Here is a 22,291-nt window from a genome sequence, read left to right on the forward strand (position 1 = left end):
TTGTTTTTAAATTTCCTCCCTTTTTATGATAAAATATTTCGCTATAATAGTTTTATTTTTTTTCCTTTTCCCAATTTAAAAAAGAAATCCATTAAATCTTTAAAACAGATTTAGATTTGAAAGCATTCCCCATTAAAATTTCCAGACATTTTCAAAAATTCATAAAGTCTTCAGAAGTTATATAATATAATTACAACTTCATACATTGTTAGTATGTTGCCTAATTACTTAAAATATGTTGTACTGGCATGCAGTTTTTTTTGTAACAATTTCCTAGGTGGGGGGTTTTTGGTAATTTTTACAAAAATTTTTGTCCTATTTTGATGTTTGTTTAACTCTTTTACAAATTCTTGTTTTTCTGATTTTGGAACCAAAATGTTTTTTTGTCTTGAAAAAACTTCAGTGATTTAAAAAATTTTGAGAAGCTCCCCGAAAAATTTTTTGGTATGATGGTTGCATAGGAATCATTGTTTTTTGTTTCAAAAAAATCCCCTTTTTAAAAAACTGGTTTTTTTTAGCTCGACTATTTTGAAGAAAAAGTAGAGCTATCCACTCACCCCGGGTCGGGGTCGGGTCGGCGCGGTTTTCGGGTGGCGTCACACCCGGTTTAAATTTTTCGTACCAGTCCACATTTTGACAAAATCTTTTGAGATAAACTTTGAAAACTTCAAACTTGTTTTCTCACCTGCAGTTTAGGAGAGTAAAAAAACTCCCTCAGCTTTTGGTTGAATTTGGCCCCTTTTTGACTTAGAAATCTTGGTTAAATTTTTCGTACCAGTCCACATTTTGACAAAGTCTTTTGAGATAAAGCTTTGAAACTTTCAACACTTGTTTACCATCACAATGTCCAGTTGTAGGCAAGAGTACATAACTCCATCAAGCATTTTGTCTGAATTATGGCCCCTTTTGACTTAGAAATCTTGGTTAAGTTTTTCGTACCAGTCCACATTTTGACAAAGTCTTTTGAGATAAAGCTTTGAAACTTTCAACACTTGTTTACCATCACAATGTCCAGTTGTAGGCAAGAGTACATAACTCCATCAAGCATTTTGTCTGAATTATGGCCCCTTTTGACTTAGAAATCTTGGTTAAGTTTTTCGTACCAGTTTATATTTTGTGTAAAGTGTTTGACATATGGCTTTGAAACTTTTATATCTTGTTCAGTATAATAGTCTCTATCAATAGGCAAGAGTACGTAACTCTCTCGTCTTTTTTGGCTGAATTATGGCCCTTTTTGAACTTGGAAATTGGTTTTGTTTTATATATGTCCATGTTTTGTCAAGACTATTTGACATTTTGGCTTTTAAACTTTAAACACTTGTTTATCATTATGATTTCCATCTGTAGGCAAGAGTACATAACTCTGACAACTATTTTGACTGAATTATGGCCCTTTTTGGACTTTGAAATTTGTTCAGTTTTTTAGCTCACCTGTCACAAAGTGACAAGGTGAGCTTTTGTGATCGCGCGGTGTCCGTCGTCCGTCCGTGCGTCCGTAAACTTTTGCTTGTGACCACTCTAGAGGTCACATTTTTCATGGGATCTTTATGAAAGTTGGTCAGAATGTTCATCTTGATGATATCTAGGTCAAGTTCGAAACTGGGTCACGTGCCATCAAAAACTAGGTCAGTAGGTCTAAAAATAGAAAAACCTTGTGACCTCTCTAGAGGCCATATATTTCACAAGATCTTCATGAAAATTGGTCAGAATGTTCACCTTGATGATATCTAAGTCAAGTTCGAAACTGGGTCACGTGCCATCAAAAACTAGGTCAGTAGGTCTAAAAATAGAAAAACCTTGTGACCTCTCTAGAGGCCATATTTTTCATGAGATCTTCATGAATATTGGTCAGAATGTTTATCTTGATGATATCTAGGTCAAGTTCGAAACTGGGTCACGTAGGGTCAAAAACTAGGTCATTAGGTCTAAAAATAGAAAAACCTTGTGACCTCTCTAGAGGCCATATTTCTCAATGCATCTTCATGAAAATTGGTCAGAATGTTCACCTTGATGATATCTAGGTCAAGTGCGAAACTGGGTCACGTGGGGTTAAAAACTAGGTCAGTAGATCTAAAAATAGAAAAACCTTGTGACCTCTCTAGAGGCCATATTTTTCATGAGATCTTCATGAATATTGGTCAGAATGTTCACCTTGATGATATCTAGGTCAAGTTCGAAACTGGGTCATGTGGGGTCAAAAACTAGGTCAGTAGATCTAAAAATAGAAAACCCTTGTGACCTCTCTAGTGGCCATATTTCTCAATGGATCTTCATGAAAATTGGTCAGAATGTTTACCTTGATGATATCTAGGTCAAGTTCGAAACTGGGTCATGTGCGGTCAAAAACTAGGTCAGTAGGTCTAAAAATAGGAAAACCTTGTGACCTCTCTAGAGGCGATATTTTTCAATGGATCTTCATGAAAATTGGTCAGAATGTTTACCTTGAAGATATCTAGGTCAAGTTCGAAACTGGGTCACGTGGGGTTAAAAACTAGGTCAGTAGATCTAAAAATAGAAAAACCTTGTGACCTCTCTAGAGGCCATAATTTTTCATGAGATCTTCATGAATATTGGTCAGAATGTTCATCTTGATGATATCTAAGTCAGATTCGAAAACTGGGTCACGTGGGGTCAAAAAACTAGGTCAGTAGGTCTAAAAATAGAAAAAACCTTGTGACCTCTCTAGAGGCCATATTTCTCAATGGATCTTCATGAAAATTGGTGAGAATGTTCAGCTTGATGATATCTAGGTCAGGTTCATAACTGGGTCATGTGCGGTCAAAAACTAGGTCAGTAGGTCGAAAAATAGAAAAACTTGTGACCTCTCTAGAGGCCATATTTTTCACGAGATCTTCATGAAAATTGGTGAGAATGTTCACCTTGATGATATCTAGGTCAAGTTTAAAAGTGGGTCACGTGCCTTCAAAAACTAGGTCATTAGGTCAAATAATAGAAAAACCTTGTGACCTCTCTAGAGGCCATATTTTTCAATGGATCTTCATGAAAATTGGTCAGAATTTTTTATCTTGATGATATCTAGGTCACATGTGCTCAAAAACTAGGTCACTATGTCAAATAATAGAAATAACGATGTCATACTCAGTTGAACACTGGGTCATGTGGAGATAGGTGAGCGATTCAGGACCATCATGGTCCTCTTGTTTTAACAAGTCAGCGTTTTGTCAAAACTATTTGAACTGTGGCTTTGAAACTTTTAACACTAGTTTATCAACATGATTTCCATCTGTAGGCAAGAGTACATAACTCTGTCAACTATTTTGACTGAATTATGGCCCTTTTTGGACTTGGAAATTAGTTAAATTTTTCATATAAGTCCATGTTTTGCCAGACATATAACTTAACATATTTGCCATCATGGTCACACATTGCCAGTTAGTGCAAGACTAATCGAAATCCACAAATACAGGAACATTTTTTGTTTAATCCATTTTTTTGTTTAGTCTGAAAAACTATGGAAATATTTTGACCCCATTCTTCAATCAATTCTTCGAATAGTCGAGCGCGCTGTCATCCGACAGCTCTTTTTTGCACTTGGTCTGTAGCATCCTTGCATCAACTTTTATCAGTTCTGACCCGCTTTAAAAACATGATGACTGCTTGATGGATGTTCAACAAATTTGGTCTGTATCATCTTAGCATGGATCCTTATAAGTGAATTTCAGCAGTTTTGCTCTGATGCATATATGTGTAATGAGAGCTAGAAATAAAAATGAAACATTCTTCGAATAAGTCATTGCATTAAAAAGAAGAAAAGCCCTTCAGTGTAAAAATATAATTAAAATTATTTGTCAGTCAGTCAATCTTTGCTCATTTAACTTGCAGTTGGGAGTAAAAAGGGAGGCAACTAGAGTTAAAAAAGGGTTAATTATGGGAGAAAGGGAGGTAATTAGAGTAAAAAGGGAGGTAATTGGATTACAGTCTCTCTGTCTTGTGAGGTTAACTGAGTGGGGTCATTGTTTAGTGTGTTGGCCAGCATCTTCACCAGGCCTCCATGCAGCCACTGAAATTATTTCCACTTATCCATATTGAATCAAGTAAAAGGAAAACTAACTAAATTACTAACTCTTTTCAAAAGTAAAATTATGTCTTCTTTTTATACAAAGAATATTCTGATGAAAGAAATTTGTGTCAAGTTTTTGCTGGAAGGGTATGCTCACTTGACATTGACTGCAATAATAAATTCTGTTTTGTAGTACTTAATATATATTGCAAGATTACTTTATATATTAGTGACCATGTTTTGGAATATGGTTAGTTTTTGGATTTTCTTTATGATTAATTATTGTTTTCGTCTAGTGCATATCCACCCTGTGTAGTTGGTTATACTGATTTGCGGTTACTTGTTTGTGGTGACATCAAAGGCTAAAGTAGAAGTTTTTGGAACACTCAGTGCTTGTTTTTCTGTCAAATAATCAACACAATACAGATAGGTTCTTGTTTTACTTCTGTAGGTTCTTGTTTCATGTCTACAATTATCGCATAGTGCAGCAATTTTCCTTTGATCTTTGCAGCATGTTATACATAGTAACACACATTATTACTACAAAACTGTGCTGATATCTTACAAAACTGTTGCGATATATATCAACACGGAAATCTCTATGGAGTTTCGTAAGAAAAAAAGTGTTCCGATATATATCAGCACAGTAAAACTGTTCCGATATATATCGGAACACTTTTTCTCTAGTGAGGTCCTATCAAGGGAGTATAATTTTTTCCTTTCAAAGAAAAGATGATTTTAGCTCCAATTTACAGTTCACAGAGAAAGAATTGTCACAAACACCTACATTTATAAAGTAAAAGAATAAATAAACTAGAATATTTCAAAAACTTGATAGTTATTGCCAAATTCAGAAATACATGAAATATATGAAATTCTGAGATTTCTCAATTGTTTCTTTTTCTTTGATTTTTTTTACAAACAAAACAACAAGTTTTACAATATGTCTGGCCAATGAAATACAAATATTTAAAACCAATGCAGAAATTTGTTGGGTACTTTTATCTGGGGAACACATTTTCTAAAACAGAAGTTTTAGTGTTTCAGTCTGCGAGGCACAGAAAGGGAATCAAAATAGTAAAAATAATAATAAACAAATTTAAATGAAAATAATATATAAATTTTAATGATAAACTATGCGATAAAACAGTTATAATATGTAGTGCTCGTGTGTTACCAGGATATATCAGAGCTAGGGGTACATCTCGTTATTTTTCTCTTCACATATCTGTCTCGGCCTACCGGCCTCGACGATATATGCAGAGAAAAATACCCTCGATGTACCCCTATCTCTGATATATCCTGGTAACACACTCTCACACATACTATAACTATTACTTAACAGAGCAGCTTTCAGAATGATTACTAATTCTGATAACAGCGTATTGATGTCTTTTTTGCAACAAATTTGCATTGTCCCTGCAAATTTGTGTTACCTTTCAGTGACTGGGAAAGAAATTTTGTCCATGGGACAATGGCTCGTCATACACAATAAATTATGTGACATTTATAAATCTTATGTGACATTCAGAAATTTCTATGGGACAATTGCGACTTGTAAACTAAGAACTGGCATTGTAGTATGTACACATTTCATATTAAAGAAGCTCTCAGTAAAAAACAAATATAGTAACTAAAACTGTAACAGCTTGTCAATAAAGAAAATTATTGAAAACTGACAAAAAATGGAAGTCTAGAATAAAATACGATGTTAAAACATGTTTTTAAACACTGGAAGCACTTTGAATCTGCACACTGAATACATTCATTTGTGTAAGATTTGCACTATTAAATAGTTTCATCCTTTTGCATTCAATACAATTTAGACATATGACACAGGGCTCATCAGCACTTAAACTTATGAGACATTTTTCATTTTTATGTGACTATGGCTCATGTCTCATGGGTTTCCCAGTCACTGACCTTTTGAAAATGGTGATATCTGTTCAACTTTGCATGTTGTTATCAAAATAGATTGTGAACTTACAATTAAATATACCAATATTGCTCCTATCAGCTTTGTTTTGTCAATTAAACATGGTATGTGTACGTGATGTCATTGATCAACTTGGATGAGATGGTAGATATACCTTGTATTCATGTTGTCGCTTGTAAGTTGCAAAGCCGCAAATTTATGTTACTGATTGAACAGTGTGATGTTTCAATCTTGCTTTTTGTGAACCTGACATACATAAATTCAGACTGCAGTTATTAATGATTGCCATAGGGTGTTCATTAAGGTAACTGTCTGTGTCTTCATTTGCTTGACTTATTTCACTTTTAAAGGATGAAATATCCTTGTACTTCAATACATGTATTAGTATTTCTATTATAATTAGGAAATTTTCACTCCTAGTTGAAATGAAAAAATGTCACATTATTAACTGTGTTTAGTGGGTTGAGTTTCGTTATTATGCCCCCGAAGGGAGGCATATAGTTTTTGAACCGTCTGTCGGTCGGTCCGCAGTTTTCGTGTCCGGTCCATATCTTTGTCATCCATGGATGGATTTTCAAATAACTTGGCTTGAATGTGTACTGCAGTAAGATGACGTGTCGCACGCAAGACCCAGATCCGTAGCTCAAAGGTCAAGGTCACACTTAGACGTTAAAGGTCATTTTTCATGATAGTGCATTGATGGGCGTGCCCGGTCCATATCTTTGTCATCCATGGATGGATTTTCAAGTAACTACGCATAAATGTGTGGCACAGTAAGACGATGTGTCGCGCGCAAGACCCAGGTCTGTAGCTCAAAGGTCAAGGTCACACTTAGATGTTAAAGGTCATATTTCATGATAGTGCATTGATGGGCGTGTCCGGTCCATATCTTTGTCATTCATGCATGGATTTTAAAATTATTGGGCATGAATGTGTACCACAGTAAGACGACGTGTCGCGCGCAAGACCCAGCTCCGTAGCTCAAAAGTCAAGGTCACACTTAGACGTTAAAGGTCATATTTCATGATAGTACAATGATGGGCGTGTCCGGTCCATATCTTTGTCATTCATGCATGGATTTTAAAATAACTACGCATGAATGTGTGGCACAGTAAGACAAGGTGTCGCGCCCAAGACCCATGTCCGTAGGTCAAAGGTCCTAAACTCTAACATCGGCCATAACTATTTATTCAAAGTACCATCTGGGGCATGTGTCATCCTATGGAGACAGCTCTTGTTTTTCAGACAGGAAGGCAGCTCAGCACCTTAAACAGGTTCTTATCACTGACATTTTTGTCACCAAAAATTGTATATAAAGATCTGTCTTGGGATTATATTTGCCTTTGTTGTGGTCATGGTCAAGGTTTCTGTTTCTGAAAAAATAGGAAAATGATTCAGTAAATGTCTACGTATGTGTTGGGCTGCAAAAGTTACTGAAAATGATATTGATAATGAAGCGAATATAGGTTAATTCCATTTTGGAAACTTAAGTCTCTGTACTTTGGGAGTAACAATTAAGAAAAGAACTTCTAAATGACTACTTCTTTGGGAGTAACAAGAAAGAACTTCTAAAGCCCAGTCTGTCTGCTTGAGCGTTAATTCATAGAACGATGTCAGAGTGCCAAATGCAGTGTGTCTAAGGGTACTTATTAATCATACAGCTAATTTTGTTAGTCTCTTAAGAGTGCTTTTTTTTTTATCAGACAGCTTATTATGAGCAGCTGCAAGACTGCAGTTGTCACAAAAGATCATCATTATTATGAAAAACTACTAGTAAATGTTGTATTTATTTTATGATTCATGCTGCTTATATAATACCTTGTGCCACTGTTGCAGTATGAGTGGTAAAGTACAAAGTAAATATTACTGATCCATAGTGTCTTTAGTCTTAAAGATTTAGATCTTTAGATATGTTAACACAGTGGTTTCATTAAGGGCGAAGTGGTGGCGATTCTCCACCCCCCCCCCCCTCCCCACCCCTCCCCCGTGTAGCAGAAGTTCTAAATTGGAGGAGCCTCAGACAGATTTTCTACTTTGTAACTTCCACCTTCTGCTTCAATGATTAATGAAACTCCTGTAAATCAAGGCAGAGATTTCATACTTGTATGTGTTGTTGAATTTAAAGTGACTGTAGGCACAATGTATATCATATGCAACTTTCTAGCTTTTAAGACCCAAGATGCCTCTCATTTATGTTAGCATGGGGAGTCTCCTTGCATCCGTAAACTAGCTGAATGGCTTCCCTAGGAGGGGTTGAACCCACTGAGTTGTCGGAGAAATGATTTGAAGTTAGTTACTTTTTAGCTCATCTGATTTTTTGACAAAAAATGATGAGTTATTGTCATCACTTGATCGGTGTCGGCGTCGGCGTCAGCTGGTTAAGTTTTATGTTTAGGTCAGTTTTTCTCCTAAACTATCAAAGGTATGCTTTGAAACTTGCAACACTTGTTCACCATCAATAGCTGACCCTGTACAGCAAGAAAAATAACTCCATCCTGCTTTTTGCAAGAATTATGGCCCCTTTTGGACTTGGAAAATATCAGATTTCTTGGTTAAGTTTTATGTTTAGGTAAACTTTTCTCCTAAACTGTCAAAGCTATTGCTTTGAAACTTGCAACACTTGTTCACCATCATAAGCTGACCATGTACACCAAGAAACATAACTCTGTCTTGCTTTTTGCAAGAATTATGGCCCCTTTTGGACTTAGAAAATGTCAGATTTATTGGTTAAGTTTAATGTTTAGGTAAACTTTTCTCACTATCAAAGCTATTGCTTTGAAACTTGCAACAGTTGTTCACCATCATAAGCTGACTCAGTACATCAAGAAACGTAACTCCATCCTGCTTTTTGCAAGAAATATGGCCCTTTTCTGACTTAGAAAATCATGGGTAGGACAATTATTATTCTGTTATACAAAAAAATCAGATGAGCATCAGCACCCGCAAGGCGGTGCTCTTGTTTCTTCTCAGCCACAGAGATACCCTATACTTGTACAGGTATGTACTGGTACATACCTGTAGTGTTATGTTAGAGTGGCGGAACCTGTGCCCGGCATATTCTAGTGCTTGCCATATTTCTTATTCGTTAAGGGATGTCACAAGTACTTCTACAATTTTAAGAAATATTGTCTGTGTGCAGTATTTGTTTATTTCTACTTTTCAACTTCCCCCCCCCCCCCCCCCAACACACACACACACACTCAAGCAGCAGTTTTGCACAGACTCAAAAAAAAAGGCCATTTCATTTCCTACTTTTGCACTATCTGTTTATAAATAGGTTGGTTTGAAAATAATGTAGGTGTAGCCACATGCATATCATGAATTTTCAAAACTACTTTTAACTTTTCACTCTTCCTGAACTGGCAAAATGCCTTGTATGAAACTTGGAGAATTTGTGTACATAGCTGTTTAATCAACCAGTTTGTATTCATGGCATTAGTTATAATATATTCACATGGTCAAACCCTGTTCACATGTTGATAGAAAATGTCGCGTGTGATAGTGTCAAAGCCATAACTTTGCATAAATAGGCTATGGCTCGTTAAAAGTTATATCGATTTATAATCAAATGCGTTTTAATAATTTTTTTTATCAGAAATGTCTTTCATTGTTACAAACTTGTAATAAGTTCTTTTAAAAACACTCATTTTAGTGAAAAACTTGAGTGATATCTCCCAGTTTTTTTTTTTGAAGACCTGGGGGGGCATATAGTGTTAGAACTGTCTGTACTTCAATGTGTCACTCCATCTGTCACAGCCTCTTGTGTACTCAGCTCCTCCTACAGTTTTCATCCAATTGAAATGAAGCTTGGTCTACATCATCAGTATGAGGTGGACATATATGTAATTTGGGACTTTCATGTCTGATAATTATTTCTAGAGTTTAGCCCTTTTCGGACTTTAAAATACAGAACATTGTGTACTCAGTTAAGTCCTCCTACAGTTTCTGTCCAGTTGAAATGAAACTTGTTTGTTATACAGCATCATCATGAGGTGGACATGCATGCATTTTTTGGACTTTTGGGTCTTTAAATATGATTTCTTCTTGACTTACAACCTTGTTGTGGACTTTATTTATTATTCTATCAAGCGTTTTCAGGGGTCATGTGACATTGCAATGTTGACATCATTCTTGTTCCTTTATGTCAGCTATTAACTTCATATTTATTGGAGTGAGTTGTGAAAATACAACCTCTGTTAGCGAAAATTCAAGTTTTGCATCTTACCTCTGTTAGCGAAAAATCAAGTTTTGCATCCCAAATGTACAGCTTTTTGGATAGGCATACATTCGGATATGCTAATATAAAATAAGTCAGAGAAATGTGAATTGTCTATGTCTGGATCTGAAATGTACGCTACTAACAAATGAAAAGTCTAAAACATACAACTCTCATGCTATAAAGGTAAATTGCTGCAAGGAAGACAGACAAAGTTTCCTCCTATATCTACCTTGTTTTAATAAAAACCCACTGAGATAATTAAACATTAACATAATGGGGGGAAAAAATGATACACGTTTGTTTAACAAGTGATAACTTCGTTAGCTTAATGTTTGTAGTGTAATAAAGTCAGTCTATTTGAAGAATGTTGACAAATGTTGTTTAATTAAATTTAAATAAGTTTTTAACAAACAGTGTTAAAGCATCTAAAATAGTTATGTAAGCAGGATTGAATATGTTTTTTTCTTTTGTAAGCAGGACGGAATATGTTAAAAAAAAATGTTGACATGTAAATGTGAAAGTCTTCTCAAGAATTTCACTAGGTCTATCTGTATTTGAAATCTTGACATTTCCCAATATTACCCTTGGCAACCTGCGTAGCATTTCATAGATAGAAAACATTTTATTTTGGAATACTTTTGGCTCCAGTTGGAGCGATAAGCAGTTTTCCTAATCTTGTTACTGATAATTTATCATCCACATGTTATGCAGTCCAATCATTTATATAAGTAGATATTTGATAGCAAAATCTAGAAAAGCATTCAATTATAGCTTATCAGTATGCTTGTTAATGAAATGTTTTGAACAAACTTTTATAGTATAGTTTTTGTGTAGGGAAATAGAGCAGAGAATTGTGAACTAACATGATAAAAGTTGTATATTTCATTTGGGATATGGCTGTCATTTAATTATCTATCAGAGATTTAGATTTGGCTTTTTTTGGCAAAATTTAAGTAAGTGTATTACCTCCCTTTATTATTAATTTCTCTATTTTTTGTGAGACTTTTGCCGACTCATCTCGGTGAGATGGCTAAAACTCCAAACATTTCAAAGGACAGGAAATGCATTGCTTCCAGGTTCTCTTTTCATTACAAATATGAAGCCAGCAACAAATCACAATCATGTGACAGTGAAATATAAAAGACAATTAGCTTATTGAAATATGACTAAATTGAAACGGGTCTTTCAAAGCAGATATTTTCCACAACAATCCGCCGTTTTGAATGGGAGACCATCATTAATAAAGTGTTCAATGATGTGGAAAGAAACAATGTGGCTTCATTTTCTTTCAATCTGACTGAAGCACCCAGTATCTGAAGGCGAAATATTCAAGTCCTTCTTGAAAAAAAGAGGTTTCAGGATCGCTATTTTTATTTCGAGTCAAAACAGTTGTACCATAACATCTGTAAGAAGATTCTTTGGAAGGATAGAATGTTACCAGGCACAGTGATAGCAGACTCAGACAAGAAAATAATATGAAATTAGGTAAAGCCTCAAAGCGAGGTTGAGGAAATCAGATTTTACATTTTTTCCTTCAAATTTTTTTACAAGCAACTATTCACTACTCTGAAGAAGGTAGAAATTTGAGAGGAACTATTCTCTTGAAAAGGGTTTAAATATAGTATTTTCATACCTGTTACAGTGAATATCATCATTGAGTTGATGACATTGTCGCGATGATGTCATTTCCTGTTCGCTGTGTTTAATTAATATTTATTATTGACACTCTTTTCCAATTTCTTTCTTAAATTTAGCTTTACCTGCTGAATTTCTATAATGGACTGGTCCATCATTTTGTTTGGGCAATACCGTTTATTATTCGAAGGGGCGTTCACTGAAAATTTACTGATTGAATAGTGAAAAAGTGTAGACCAAGATCAGCATGCATGTCTGTGCTGTTGCGACCAGTGCAGACTAAGATAAAGTAGTTATTCCACATTATTAGCGACATGACACATAGTGCATTACTGTTGCAGAAGGTTTGCAAGAATCAAGTCCCTTTTATACTCATTAAACTTTATCTTTATCTGTTATTACTTAGACTTAAGCTATTGTCCAATATCTTGATCCACATTGGAGTCATTAAACACTCCAGTGACAGCTCCAGCTTCTTCAGATGTGCCGAGTTTCACTATCCAGCATCGAAATAGTCCAGCACGCTGTCTCCTGTGACAGCTTTTGTTAAGCTAACCTTGTAATGTAATATACATTAGAAATTATGTCTTCCTTTTTTTCTAGGTAAATTTGTTGTCAATTCCTGTCACTGCACATTAATTTTTATGCTCTAGGGGAAGGTATGAAACTCACTTCCAAGAGAAATGCTCATTTTATACCTCAATTTTATGAGTAAAATCGATGCCATGCTGTCTGCATGGATGATTAAGAAGTTCTTACTATGTGCATCCTGCATTATGTGTTAACAGTTTGAATAAAAGATCTGAATATCTTTGTTTACATTAACTTCAAGGTCAAATGTATATCTATATCATTGAGAAATATAATTTATACATTTTGTAATGTAAAATGGTTGAGAGTCACATTGGCATAATCGTAATTATAGTCATGTGAAGATTTTTCAGCTTTAATGGCCAAGGAAGGACCCAGGTAACATCTACAAAAATATTTCATCAGTAATCCTGGGTAGATTAAGTCAGATAAGTTCCTCACAGTCGAAAACTTCTTCATTTCCATGGGTGAGGGAACCAGGCATTTAGTAATAAAAGTTTTATTAAGTTGTAATGAAAATAGCTAGTTAACGTTCTATAGTAAAATTTCCATTAGTGTAGTCAGTTACTTCCCTTTATCATTTTATAAGAATATAGCTGTGTAGTTATGATGGTATTATTAAAAGAAAAAGAAAGAAACAATAAAGGAAAATCTTCTAAATCAGGATAAAATTTCTTTGATGTGACAACTATAAAAAAATTATGTCCTGGAAAAAAGATATGTAATATCCGCCTTTACAATATACATTTCCTGATATATATGTATGACTGCCTTGCTACTTGAAATACCAGGATATAAGATGTGATAGATAAGTAAGTATGTAAATCAGTTAATCAAAAGAACTTATCAGAGAATGTAACAGATGAGCCAGATGATAGACACAGATTACTGGTCACTTAACGTAGATCAAGTGCTTTTTGCTTTGCAGATTTTTTTACAGTTTCTTAAGTTAACCTTTAGCCTGCTGGCAGCAAGTGATTTTGCTTTTGCGACCAGTGCAGACCAAGATCAGCCTGCACATCCGTGCAGGCTGTCATCATGGTCTGCACTGTTCGCTATTCAGTCTGTAAATTTTCAGTAAATACCCCTTGGAATAAGATTTAATGGTATTGCCCAAATGACTGTAATGATGGACCAGTCCATTATAGCAATTTTGCCTGGTAAATTTAGGTTAACAGCTCTTTTTGACTTGTGTCTTCATGTAGTTTAATTAATCACTTTGCTGATAAATAATCATGACTTTAAGACTTAAATTTGGGAGTCAGTAGTATCTTGCTGATATGAACGAAAACTACAATTGCTGCAAACACTATCTGATGTACAGTATATTTGATATGATATATGCATGTGTTTTATATTTGTTTATTATATATGTGCTTTGCAAGAAGAAATCTTTAAAGCAGTGTTTGTTTTGACTGGGACAAATTTATCAGCCTGGAACAAATTTTCTCCCAGACTGTGCTGTATATGGAAAATAGGAATATTAAGGAAGTGGTATTGGAATAAATTGCACTGAGCCCATGAGCTGATATTATACTGGAGATATTAAATTTGACCTACAAATGAAAGCCTGGTTATTCTGGGAATTTTCACTTCACATCCTCTCAATTTGGAGAGCTAATGCTTAGTAATTGGAACTGTTTTAAAGGGGACTTATTAAATTTCAGAAGCTGCTTGGAGTAAATAGCAAAGTAGTAAGTACACGTACGCTATAATTGGGCATTCCTTCTTTAAATTACTGTAATTAAAATGGTATGTAAACAGAGATAATTACAGTAGTATATTTTTTTTTAACTTGCGTAATTTGTAGATAGATCATGTAGAAGAGTGATATACTGTGTTAATCACGAAGTAAAAGTGAAAAAGGATGTAAAGTAGAAGAATGTTTGTTTGTATTATTTGGGTGTTGTTATGTGTTTTGACATTGATGCTATATTCATCTTTATTTCTATCTGGATAAAAATAACGCACCACATTATTTCACCATCCAGCATCGAAATACGTATTCTCGCTTTGTCTCGATCCTGTGACAGCTCTTGTTCAACGTTTTGTTCACTAAAAATTTACTAACAGAACAGTGCAGTGCAGGCTGATCTTGGTCTGCTCTGGTCACAATGCAAAATTAATACTTTTGAGAGTTAAAGACCTAGATATAGCACTGTGTTCTGGTAAATTCCAAGTGCACAGTTCATGCATAGAACATAGACACAGGTATGATAAGTTTCTCATTATTTTATGACCCAGAGATTTACATGTCAAGTCTGACATGTCTACACAACTGTTGTATTCTGTAAGGATTTTAGAACTTGGAATGATAAATTCAGAAAATTAAATGTTTTGAATTGTAATTTTTGAGAGGAAAGAGAACAAGCTTTGCCTGAAAATATCTGGCTTCAATAGTCTTTAACTTCACAGAAATATCTTTACAACAAACAACTGTTGCTTAAGTGTGGCTTAACCAGCTTGATATTTTTTTTTTTTTTCAATCATTATTCTTACAATGATCTTGGCATTGATTATCTAATGTTTTGAGAAGAAAAGGGACATAATTATACAAAATTTGAATAGCCTCAGGAGTTATCTCCTGTGAACAAAACATAACTGTTGCATGCATCCATACGTGAAGATGGCGGCATGGATATTCATGTCAGTCTGATGCCTGATGTTGAATATAAAACATTTTCTCTATCTGATTCATAAACTCTGATGAATTAATGTTTCCAGGACTTTTGTGCGTAAAGAGCATGATCTCATAATGTTAGTGTGCAGGGTAGATGGCTTTTATGCCCCCAGCGTCTACAGATGCAGGAGGCATATAGTGATTGTCCTGTCCATCCGTTCGTTCATTCGTTTGTCTGTCCGTACGAGGTTAACCAAATGGGACCGTTTCGTCTAGCATCAATACCCCTTACAAGAATGAATTGATACTAATACAGAATGTAAACTGTGACCATTCCTCATCTTTAAACATCACCTGACCTCATTTTGACCTTGACCTTGGCCTCGTTTTGGACTTAGCTGCAAAATCTATCGACAAGGATGCCACTGGGAGCATCAAGCGTTTATTGAACGCAGCTCCTTGTTTTCCATATGAAATCTTAAGATACATTTTAGAGAAGAAAAAAAAGTCTTGGATTTACTAATCTATTTCACATTCATGTCTCATAACTCTTGTATAAAGAGAATTAAGTTGTCAGTTACCTCCCATAGAATGTTAACTTAGCTACAAGTCTTAGGTAATATGATACCTGAAAGGAAGAAGTTTTTATTTGTGGACCAAAACATGTTACAGTTGATTGACAGTCCACTAATAATTTGATGCTAGGTGGGCTGACAGTTTGAAGGTGATTATCACAATTTGTTAAGACAAAACATTTTCAACTGGGCAAAAATAGATGCTATAAAAAGATATAAAACATTGATTTATGAGCTTTGTTTGATTAATTACACCTAGTTTAGTAATGAAATATGCAGACGGCATATTTTCAGTGTCATTTCATAAGTCTACTTTTAATAACAGGTGTAAAATACGGCTCATTACAGTAGAGGTGCATAAATTTATAATGATCTATAGAGGATACATTGTACTGTGTGAACCGCCTTAATTTTGATACACAGTGACTATTCACTTGTTATGATTTTATCCCTATCATGGTATTTCCTTGTTTATCAGTGATATATTGTTATCAAGGGAGGTAAATCAGAAGCTTGTTGAAGTTTTTATAGCAATGCTATAGAGAAAAGGAGATGATTGTGATCAAGAAAGACAACTCAGGAGATTACTGCAAGTTTTCCAAAGTCTTAATAAAGGGGAAAGAGCATTGTCAAGGGAGGTAAATCCTTATTTTGTTATAGGTCAAGTAACAAAAAGAAAAAGCGATTTTATTATTAAGGGATGCTGAAGCTGAAATGGTGTGGATATTTCAGTGATGGTAGGAAGTAAATAAGAAACTTTGTTAAAGCATGAATAGAATGGAAATATCTATTGTCAAGCTTCTGAAGAGGGGAAGTAGTTCAGGGAAAACATGAAATAAACTAAATGTTAAAGGGAAAAACTATGTTATCCTGAATAAATGCCCCCCCTCCCCCCCCCACCCCATTTATTTAGGGGTCCAGTTAAAAAATGTAAGTGGATATACTTATGAATTAAACTTTTAAATTTTAACAGTTAACAAAAAAATGCTAAAATTCATTTTCATTATGCCCCCCATGGCATGTAGTAGTTGCAGCATCCATCCGTCTTTTCATCAGTTTGTTTGTTCCGATTTTGTGTCCACTCTGTAACTTTGTCATTTATTCAAAAAGACATAGCACAAATGATCAATATGACATGACTTTGTTCCGTGTGCAAAAACCATAAATCTACCTGTCTGACTTTATGAATGTTCTCCCTTAATTGAATGTCTATCCTGATTTTGTGTTCAGTTTGTACTTTTGTTGTTCATAGATCAGTTTTGCAAAAAGTTTGCATCAGTGATCAGCATGACATGACGATATGTGGCATGAAAGAACATTAATACAACTCTTGTCACTTTTTGAATTATCTCCCTTTATTGAATGTCTGTCCAGATTTTCTGTCCAGTCTGTAACTTTGTCATTGATAGATGGATTTCAAAATAACATTGCACTCCTAAATCAGCATGACATGGTGATGTGTATTGTGCAGGAACCATAACTCTACCGGTCCCTTTCTTTTTGAGTTATCTCCTTTATTGAATGTTCTTGTCCAGGGCTTCTGTCTAAAGACTGCTGTAGGGAATGTATGCAAATTGCACCTAAAGATAGAGAACAAATAAAATTAAACCAGTATCTAATAAGTTTTATGTAAAGTTATAGATAATAAAAAAATGACCAAACATTTTACCCAAATATTACATATCAGTTACCACTTTCATTCAAAAGAAGCAGTGTTAGGGGCATGCAATTTTTCAAAAGAAGTCTCTTGTTCATTATCCCCATGCAATGGGGGTGAAGTGTGGGGGAATTTAAATTAGTATTTTTGATTAAGGGAGGTAAATCTGATTTTTTTTTTAAACCCAAAATAGAATGATTAAAAGAGATAAATCTGAATATCTGAATGTTGCTTAGAGAATATAAAGCTGAAGTAGAGAGGAAATACAATTACATGAATATAGGAGGTAAATCAGAATTTTTTTATGTTTTCTGAAACTATAACAGGATATATGATATAGTATGTCACCAAAATGTGGCTAGCATTTCATTGAATTTGATTGTGGTATAATAATTGTTGTCTTCCTGCTTTTGTAAACATACATTTGATACCTTTGAAAATTGTGAAGCATTAAGTGACAAATGCAAATTATTTTTGCCTCTCATTAAAAATGATAGTTATAATATTTCGTTTGGGTTTCCACCCAGCTTACATTCATCTGTAGCGGTGTATGTTTTACTTATTATGTACGCTCATCTTGGAAAACTCTTCCATTTAAAAAGCTATTTAGTTTTGTTTGTTTCTCTGCTGGAGGCCTAATGTTAGCAGTAATCTATTCATTTGTTTTCATTTAGACTAAATTGAAAGGGGCGTGAAATGTAATCATTTGTGCGCCAAACGAAAAAGCTCAGATAAATTGCATTAGCATTTTTCTGTAAATTTACTAAATAAATGTAATTGCAACATTGATTTACCGAAGTTGATGATAAAGTTGGTATACAAAAAATCATATATTACAGAATACTGGAATATATTATAATATTTCAGGAAAAGTTTCATACACATATTTTCTGCGTTGCATAGATATTAAAGTTTGGTTTTCAGTGAAATCCTAGGATATATATAAACTGGATATGTGTTTTGACAGTTTAAATTGCTTATATATAGATATATCAGTGAAAATGTTAGGTACACTAAATTAATGTATGGCTCTATGCAGTCAAGGTCAAAGGCAGTTTTACTAAAAAAAGAGTAACATCACATAGTCTAGTGAAACATGGTACATGTATGTTAGGTGGTATTTTCCATTGAGTGAAAAAGGTAATGATGGCTTTTCGGCTGTCTGATAATAATCAAGGTCACTGTTTCTACAGTAGAATTTCCATTTCCATGTATAGAATTAGTGTGAAGTTGTAGTATATTGCCAAAGAACTTAAATTTCAATTCATATTTGGGGTTTAGTTTAAACTAGATGTTTAAATGCCCAATACAGAATGGAAGGTTCAGATTATTGGGTGGCTCATTATAATCAAGGTCATTTAGGTCACTGTTACTTTGAAGTATATTTTTCATTTCGCGACAGAAATTTACCGCATTTTGGTGCATATAGGTCGCACTTTTTCTACCCATTTTGCTGCCTGAAAAAGTTCCTGCGACCTATACGACAGAACATTGTCAGCAGAATTTTTTTTTCGGGCCAATTTTCTGACCGTAGCTCTCGCAAAATGACGTGCATCTGTTACGAACGAACAAAATGGATAAAACATATCAATATCGGCGGCTTTTCAACCAATAGCGGTTACTTTCAATAAAATATATCGTAAATAACCCATACAGACTATTAAAATTACGATTGACTAATTCAAAGATGTTTTTGCAGTTTGAATTACGTTTGTTTCTACTTTTGTTTTACTGGATGCCATTGACATGTACTCCGGGTTGGATAAAATCCGGACAGATCTGTCCTCCATTCCAAACATTGTTTATACTAATTCTTAGCGTATTAAAAAACTTGAAAGATAAATTTTTTACTTTTGATTTTTAAATAAAAGAAAAAAATCCAAAAAGTGATATTTTGTTAATCTTTTAACTCAGAATCAAAAGAACGCGGTTAATTACATGACGTGGAAAGGTGTTATAATTGCAGTGAAAACAATTCACACTTTCACTTGCATAATTACAGAATGTAAACACAAACCGACTGCTGCCAATTAGTGTCAAAAAGCCGCTTTTCTTTGATTTGAGATGTAGTCTGTTACCGATACTACTGTTGGTACGAAACGGTTGGGATCGAAAATAACTCTGTGCGATTTCCACCAATCAGGTTCTGATAATAATTCAGTCCGCGGCATCAATATGGCCACTGCCATAACTTTTTTGCCGGTAAATATTGCTGAGGAAAAAATCCGAAATTTAACTGCAACTAATACGCTAGAACTTAAATTTTCCGACAATTTCCAGAGCAAAAATTAGATGTGGACTATACATTACCGCGACCTATACGCACCAAAATACGGTATGTGACGATTTGATAAAAGACATTTTGTCTGGAATCATTCGACCTCCACCTCTGATTCATGTGGGGAAGTTGGCAGTTACTTGCGGAGAACAGGTTTGAACTGGTATAGAATCCAGGAACACTGGTTAGTCTGCCGGTTGTTTAACATAACTGAAATAGTGTTGAAAAATGGCTTTAAACCCAAAAAAACAAAACAATAATGGTCTTTATATGTGAGCAGCTGTCTTGTTGAAGAAATTAGGTCACTAGGTCAGATGTGTAGAAACATGATGGTCAGTTTAATATTAATTTCCGAAATGCTGGTAAGGAAAATACAGATGAGGGATGCTGGACCATTTCTTGGTAAATGGTATTTACCAGGGACTCTGGTCTGATGCATTAGGGTAAATATTAGTACCATTTCAGTTAATGTTCTGATGGGCAAAACAGCTCAGCGCAGTGTACAGTAAAATTATACAGGATGTGTTCTAATGGGAAAACAGACACTTGAATCCTGAATAGGTTCGCAGATGGAAACTTAAAACGAACAGATATTTAAGCAGTGAGAGATGTAAACCAAAAAACTGAAAAACAAATGAGCCGTGCCATGGAAAAACCAACATAGTGGCTTTGCGACCAGCATGGATCCAGACCAGCCTGCGCATCCGCGCAGTCTGGTCAGGATCCATGCTGTTCGCTAACGGTTTCTTTAATTGCAATAGGCTTTGAAAGCGAACAGCATGGATCCTGACCAGACTGCGCGGATGCGCAGGCTGGTCTGGATCCATGCTGGTCGCAAAGCCACTATGTTGGTTTTCCCATGGCTCGGCTCAAATGTATAGCGCATATGGGAAGCTGTAGTATATATAACACAATGTGTTTTTACATGTGTGCTAAATTTATTATGTTTTCAAGGTCGTTTTACTGTAGTTTGATGTGAGAAGTGTTTCAAAGAACTATTTATCTCTTATATTTATCAGGATTAATTGTCATATATGTTTGGTAAGTATTACATTTTGTATGAAAGGAAGATACTCCATTAGTCTTGTTAAGTTTACCTTTACCCTGCTAAATTTCTGAAATGGACTGGTCTATCATCAATTTTGGCAATACCACTTATTATTCAAAGGGGTGTTCACTGAAAATTTACTGACTGAATAGCAAATAGTGCAGACCATGAACAGCCTGCCTGGATGTGCAGGCTGGTCTTGGTCTGCACTGGTCACAAATGCTGACAGCAGGCTAAAGGTTAATGACAGTGGAAATTATTCATTATATGCCCATCTGTCTATAGTACACTGTCAACTTCATAGTGGACTTTGCCCAAGGTGTGGTACACTTATGGCAGAAGAAACCTTTTACTTTCTCTATGAGGTTTTGTTATTTGTAAACTTAACGAACAGATAATTGAACTGGCTGAGGTTTTGCTAGATTTATTGCCCTTTGATATTTTTATGTCCACAGGCATATAGTGATTGAACTGTCTCTCTGTTTGTCTGTCCATAGGAACCAGATTGCCTACAGTCCACATTAATGATCAGATTTAGTTCAACAGTCCTTGTTGCAAGACCTAGATACTGACCTATATATAGATGACCTTGACCTTTGCCCTCATATGACCTTCACCTTAAAATTAAAACCCTAATAAGCTACATATTTGGTCCTCAGCCCACTTAAATGATACAATTTAGTTCATACACACACTCAACAATCCTTGTGGCAGGATTTACAAACAGACATATATATAAATGACATTGACCCACATATGACCTTCACCTTCAAACTTAAAACCTTAATAAACAACATTTTTGATCCTACTACCCACATAAATGACCTAATTTAGTTCATACTCGCACTCATGATCCTTGTGGCAAGACCTACAAACTGACCTTTATATAGATGACCTTCACCTTCATCTGTCCATACAAAATCAGATTGCCTTCAGTCCACATTAATGAACCGATTTAGTTCATACCCACACTCAACAATCCTTGGGGCAAGACCTACAAACTGACCTATTATATATAAATGACCTTGACCCTTATATGACCTCCACCTCCAGACTTGTTGCACATGAACTTATTTTGTCAAAAGTCATAAAGGGAGGTAATAATGAAGACAGGATTCAGTAATTCTTTGTTAATAAGATAGTCAAAAGTATATGAAATAAACAATTACCAAAAATAGGAAGGAACAAGACATTATTATATTTTATATTCATAACAAAAACATTTGACAGTCACATAAGTTTAAGAAGCCATTATGAACCATTAATATTTTCAAATGAGTTCATAATTGTATATACTGAGGGTCTTTCATTTTTACCAGAATTTAGACCCTTTAAATATTGTCATTGTTTGCTATTTGGTTTCTGTCTTAATTATCATATTCCCAGATACAGAGTATATGAGTGGCTATATTATAGTCACATGTGTCTGTCCCCTTGTTGGTCTGTCTGCCTGTCCATCATTTTGTCTCCATATCTAGACCGTTAAAAAGATTTTCATCAAACTAGTATTAGTTGTGCATAAGGTAAGTTCTTAGGTCCAAGGTCAAGGTCACACTTGGACGTCAAACGTCAAAAAATAGCCCTTAAAACTTTATGACCAGTTTATATTGTCTGATCCATGGAATATTTACAGAAAACTAACATCATTCGTTAACCTCACCAAAACAAGATGCAGAGTGCACAATCCAGGTTATTAGGTCTAAGGTTAAGG

General features: G+C 34.8%; 1 protein-coding gene across 3 annotated transcripts in view; it reads left to right on the forward strand.

Moving 5' to 3' along the window:
- The window catches only part of LOC123547119 (nuclear hormone receptor HR96-like), a 277,908-nt gene that overhangs the window by 89,058 nt on the left and 166,559 nt on the right, over positions 1–22,291 (forward strand). The window contains exon 1 of one of the 3 annotated variants that reach the window (XM_045333955.2): positions 13,842–14,096. The exons of 1 other annotated variant lie outside the window; for it this stretch is intronic. Coding sequence is in view for 1 of the 2 variants with exons in the window: in XM_045333950.2 (XP_045189885.1) it covers positions 20,567–20,573 (7 nt within the window). In the remaining variant the exon portion in view is untranslated. Of the gene's footprint in view, positions 1–13,841; positions 14,097–20,551; positions 20,574–22,291 lie in introns of those variants that run through there. One more of the 3 variants, XM_045333950.2, reaches the window with a different exon arrangement.

Source organism: Mercenaria mercenaria, chromosome 9 (genome assembly GCF_021730395.1).
Source record: "Mercenaria mercenaria strain notata chromosome 9, MADL_Memer_1, whole genome shotgun sequence".
Taxonomy (NCBI): domain Eukaryota; kingdom Metazoa; phylum Mollusca; class Bivalvia; order Venerida; family Veneridae; genus Mercenaria; species Mercenaria mercenaria.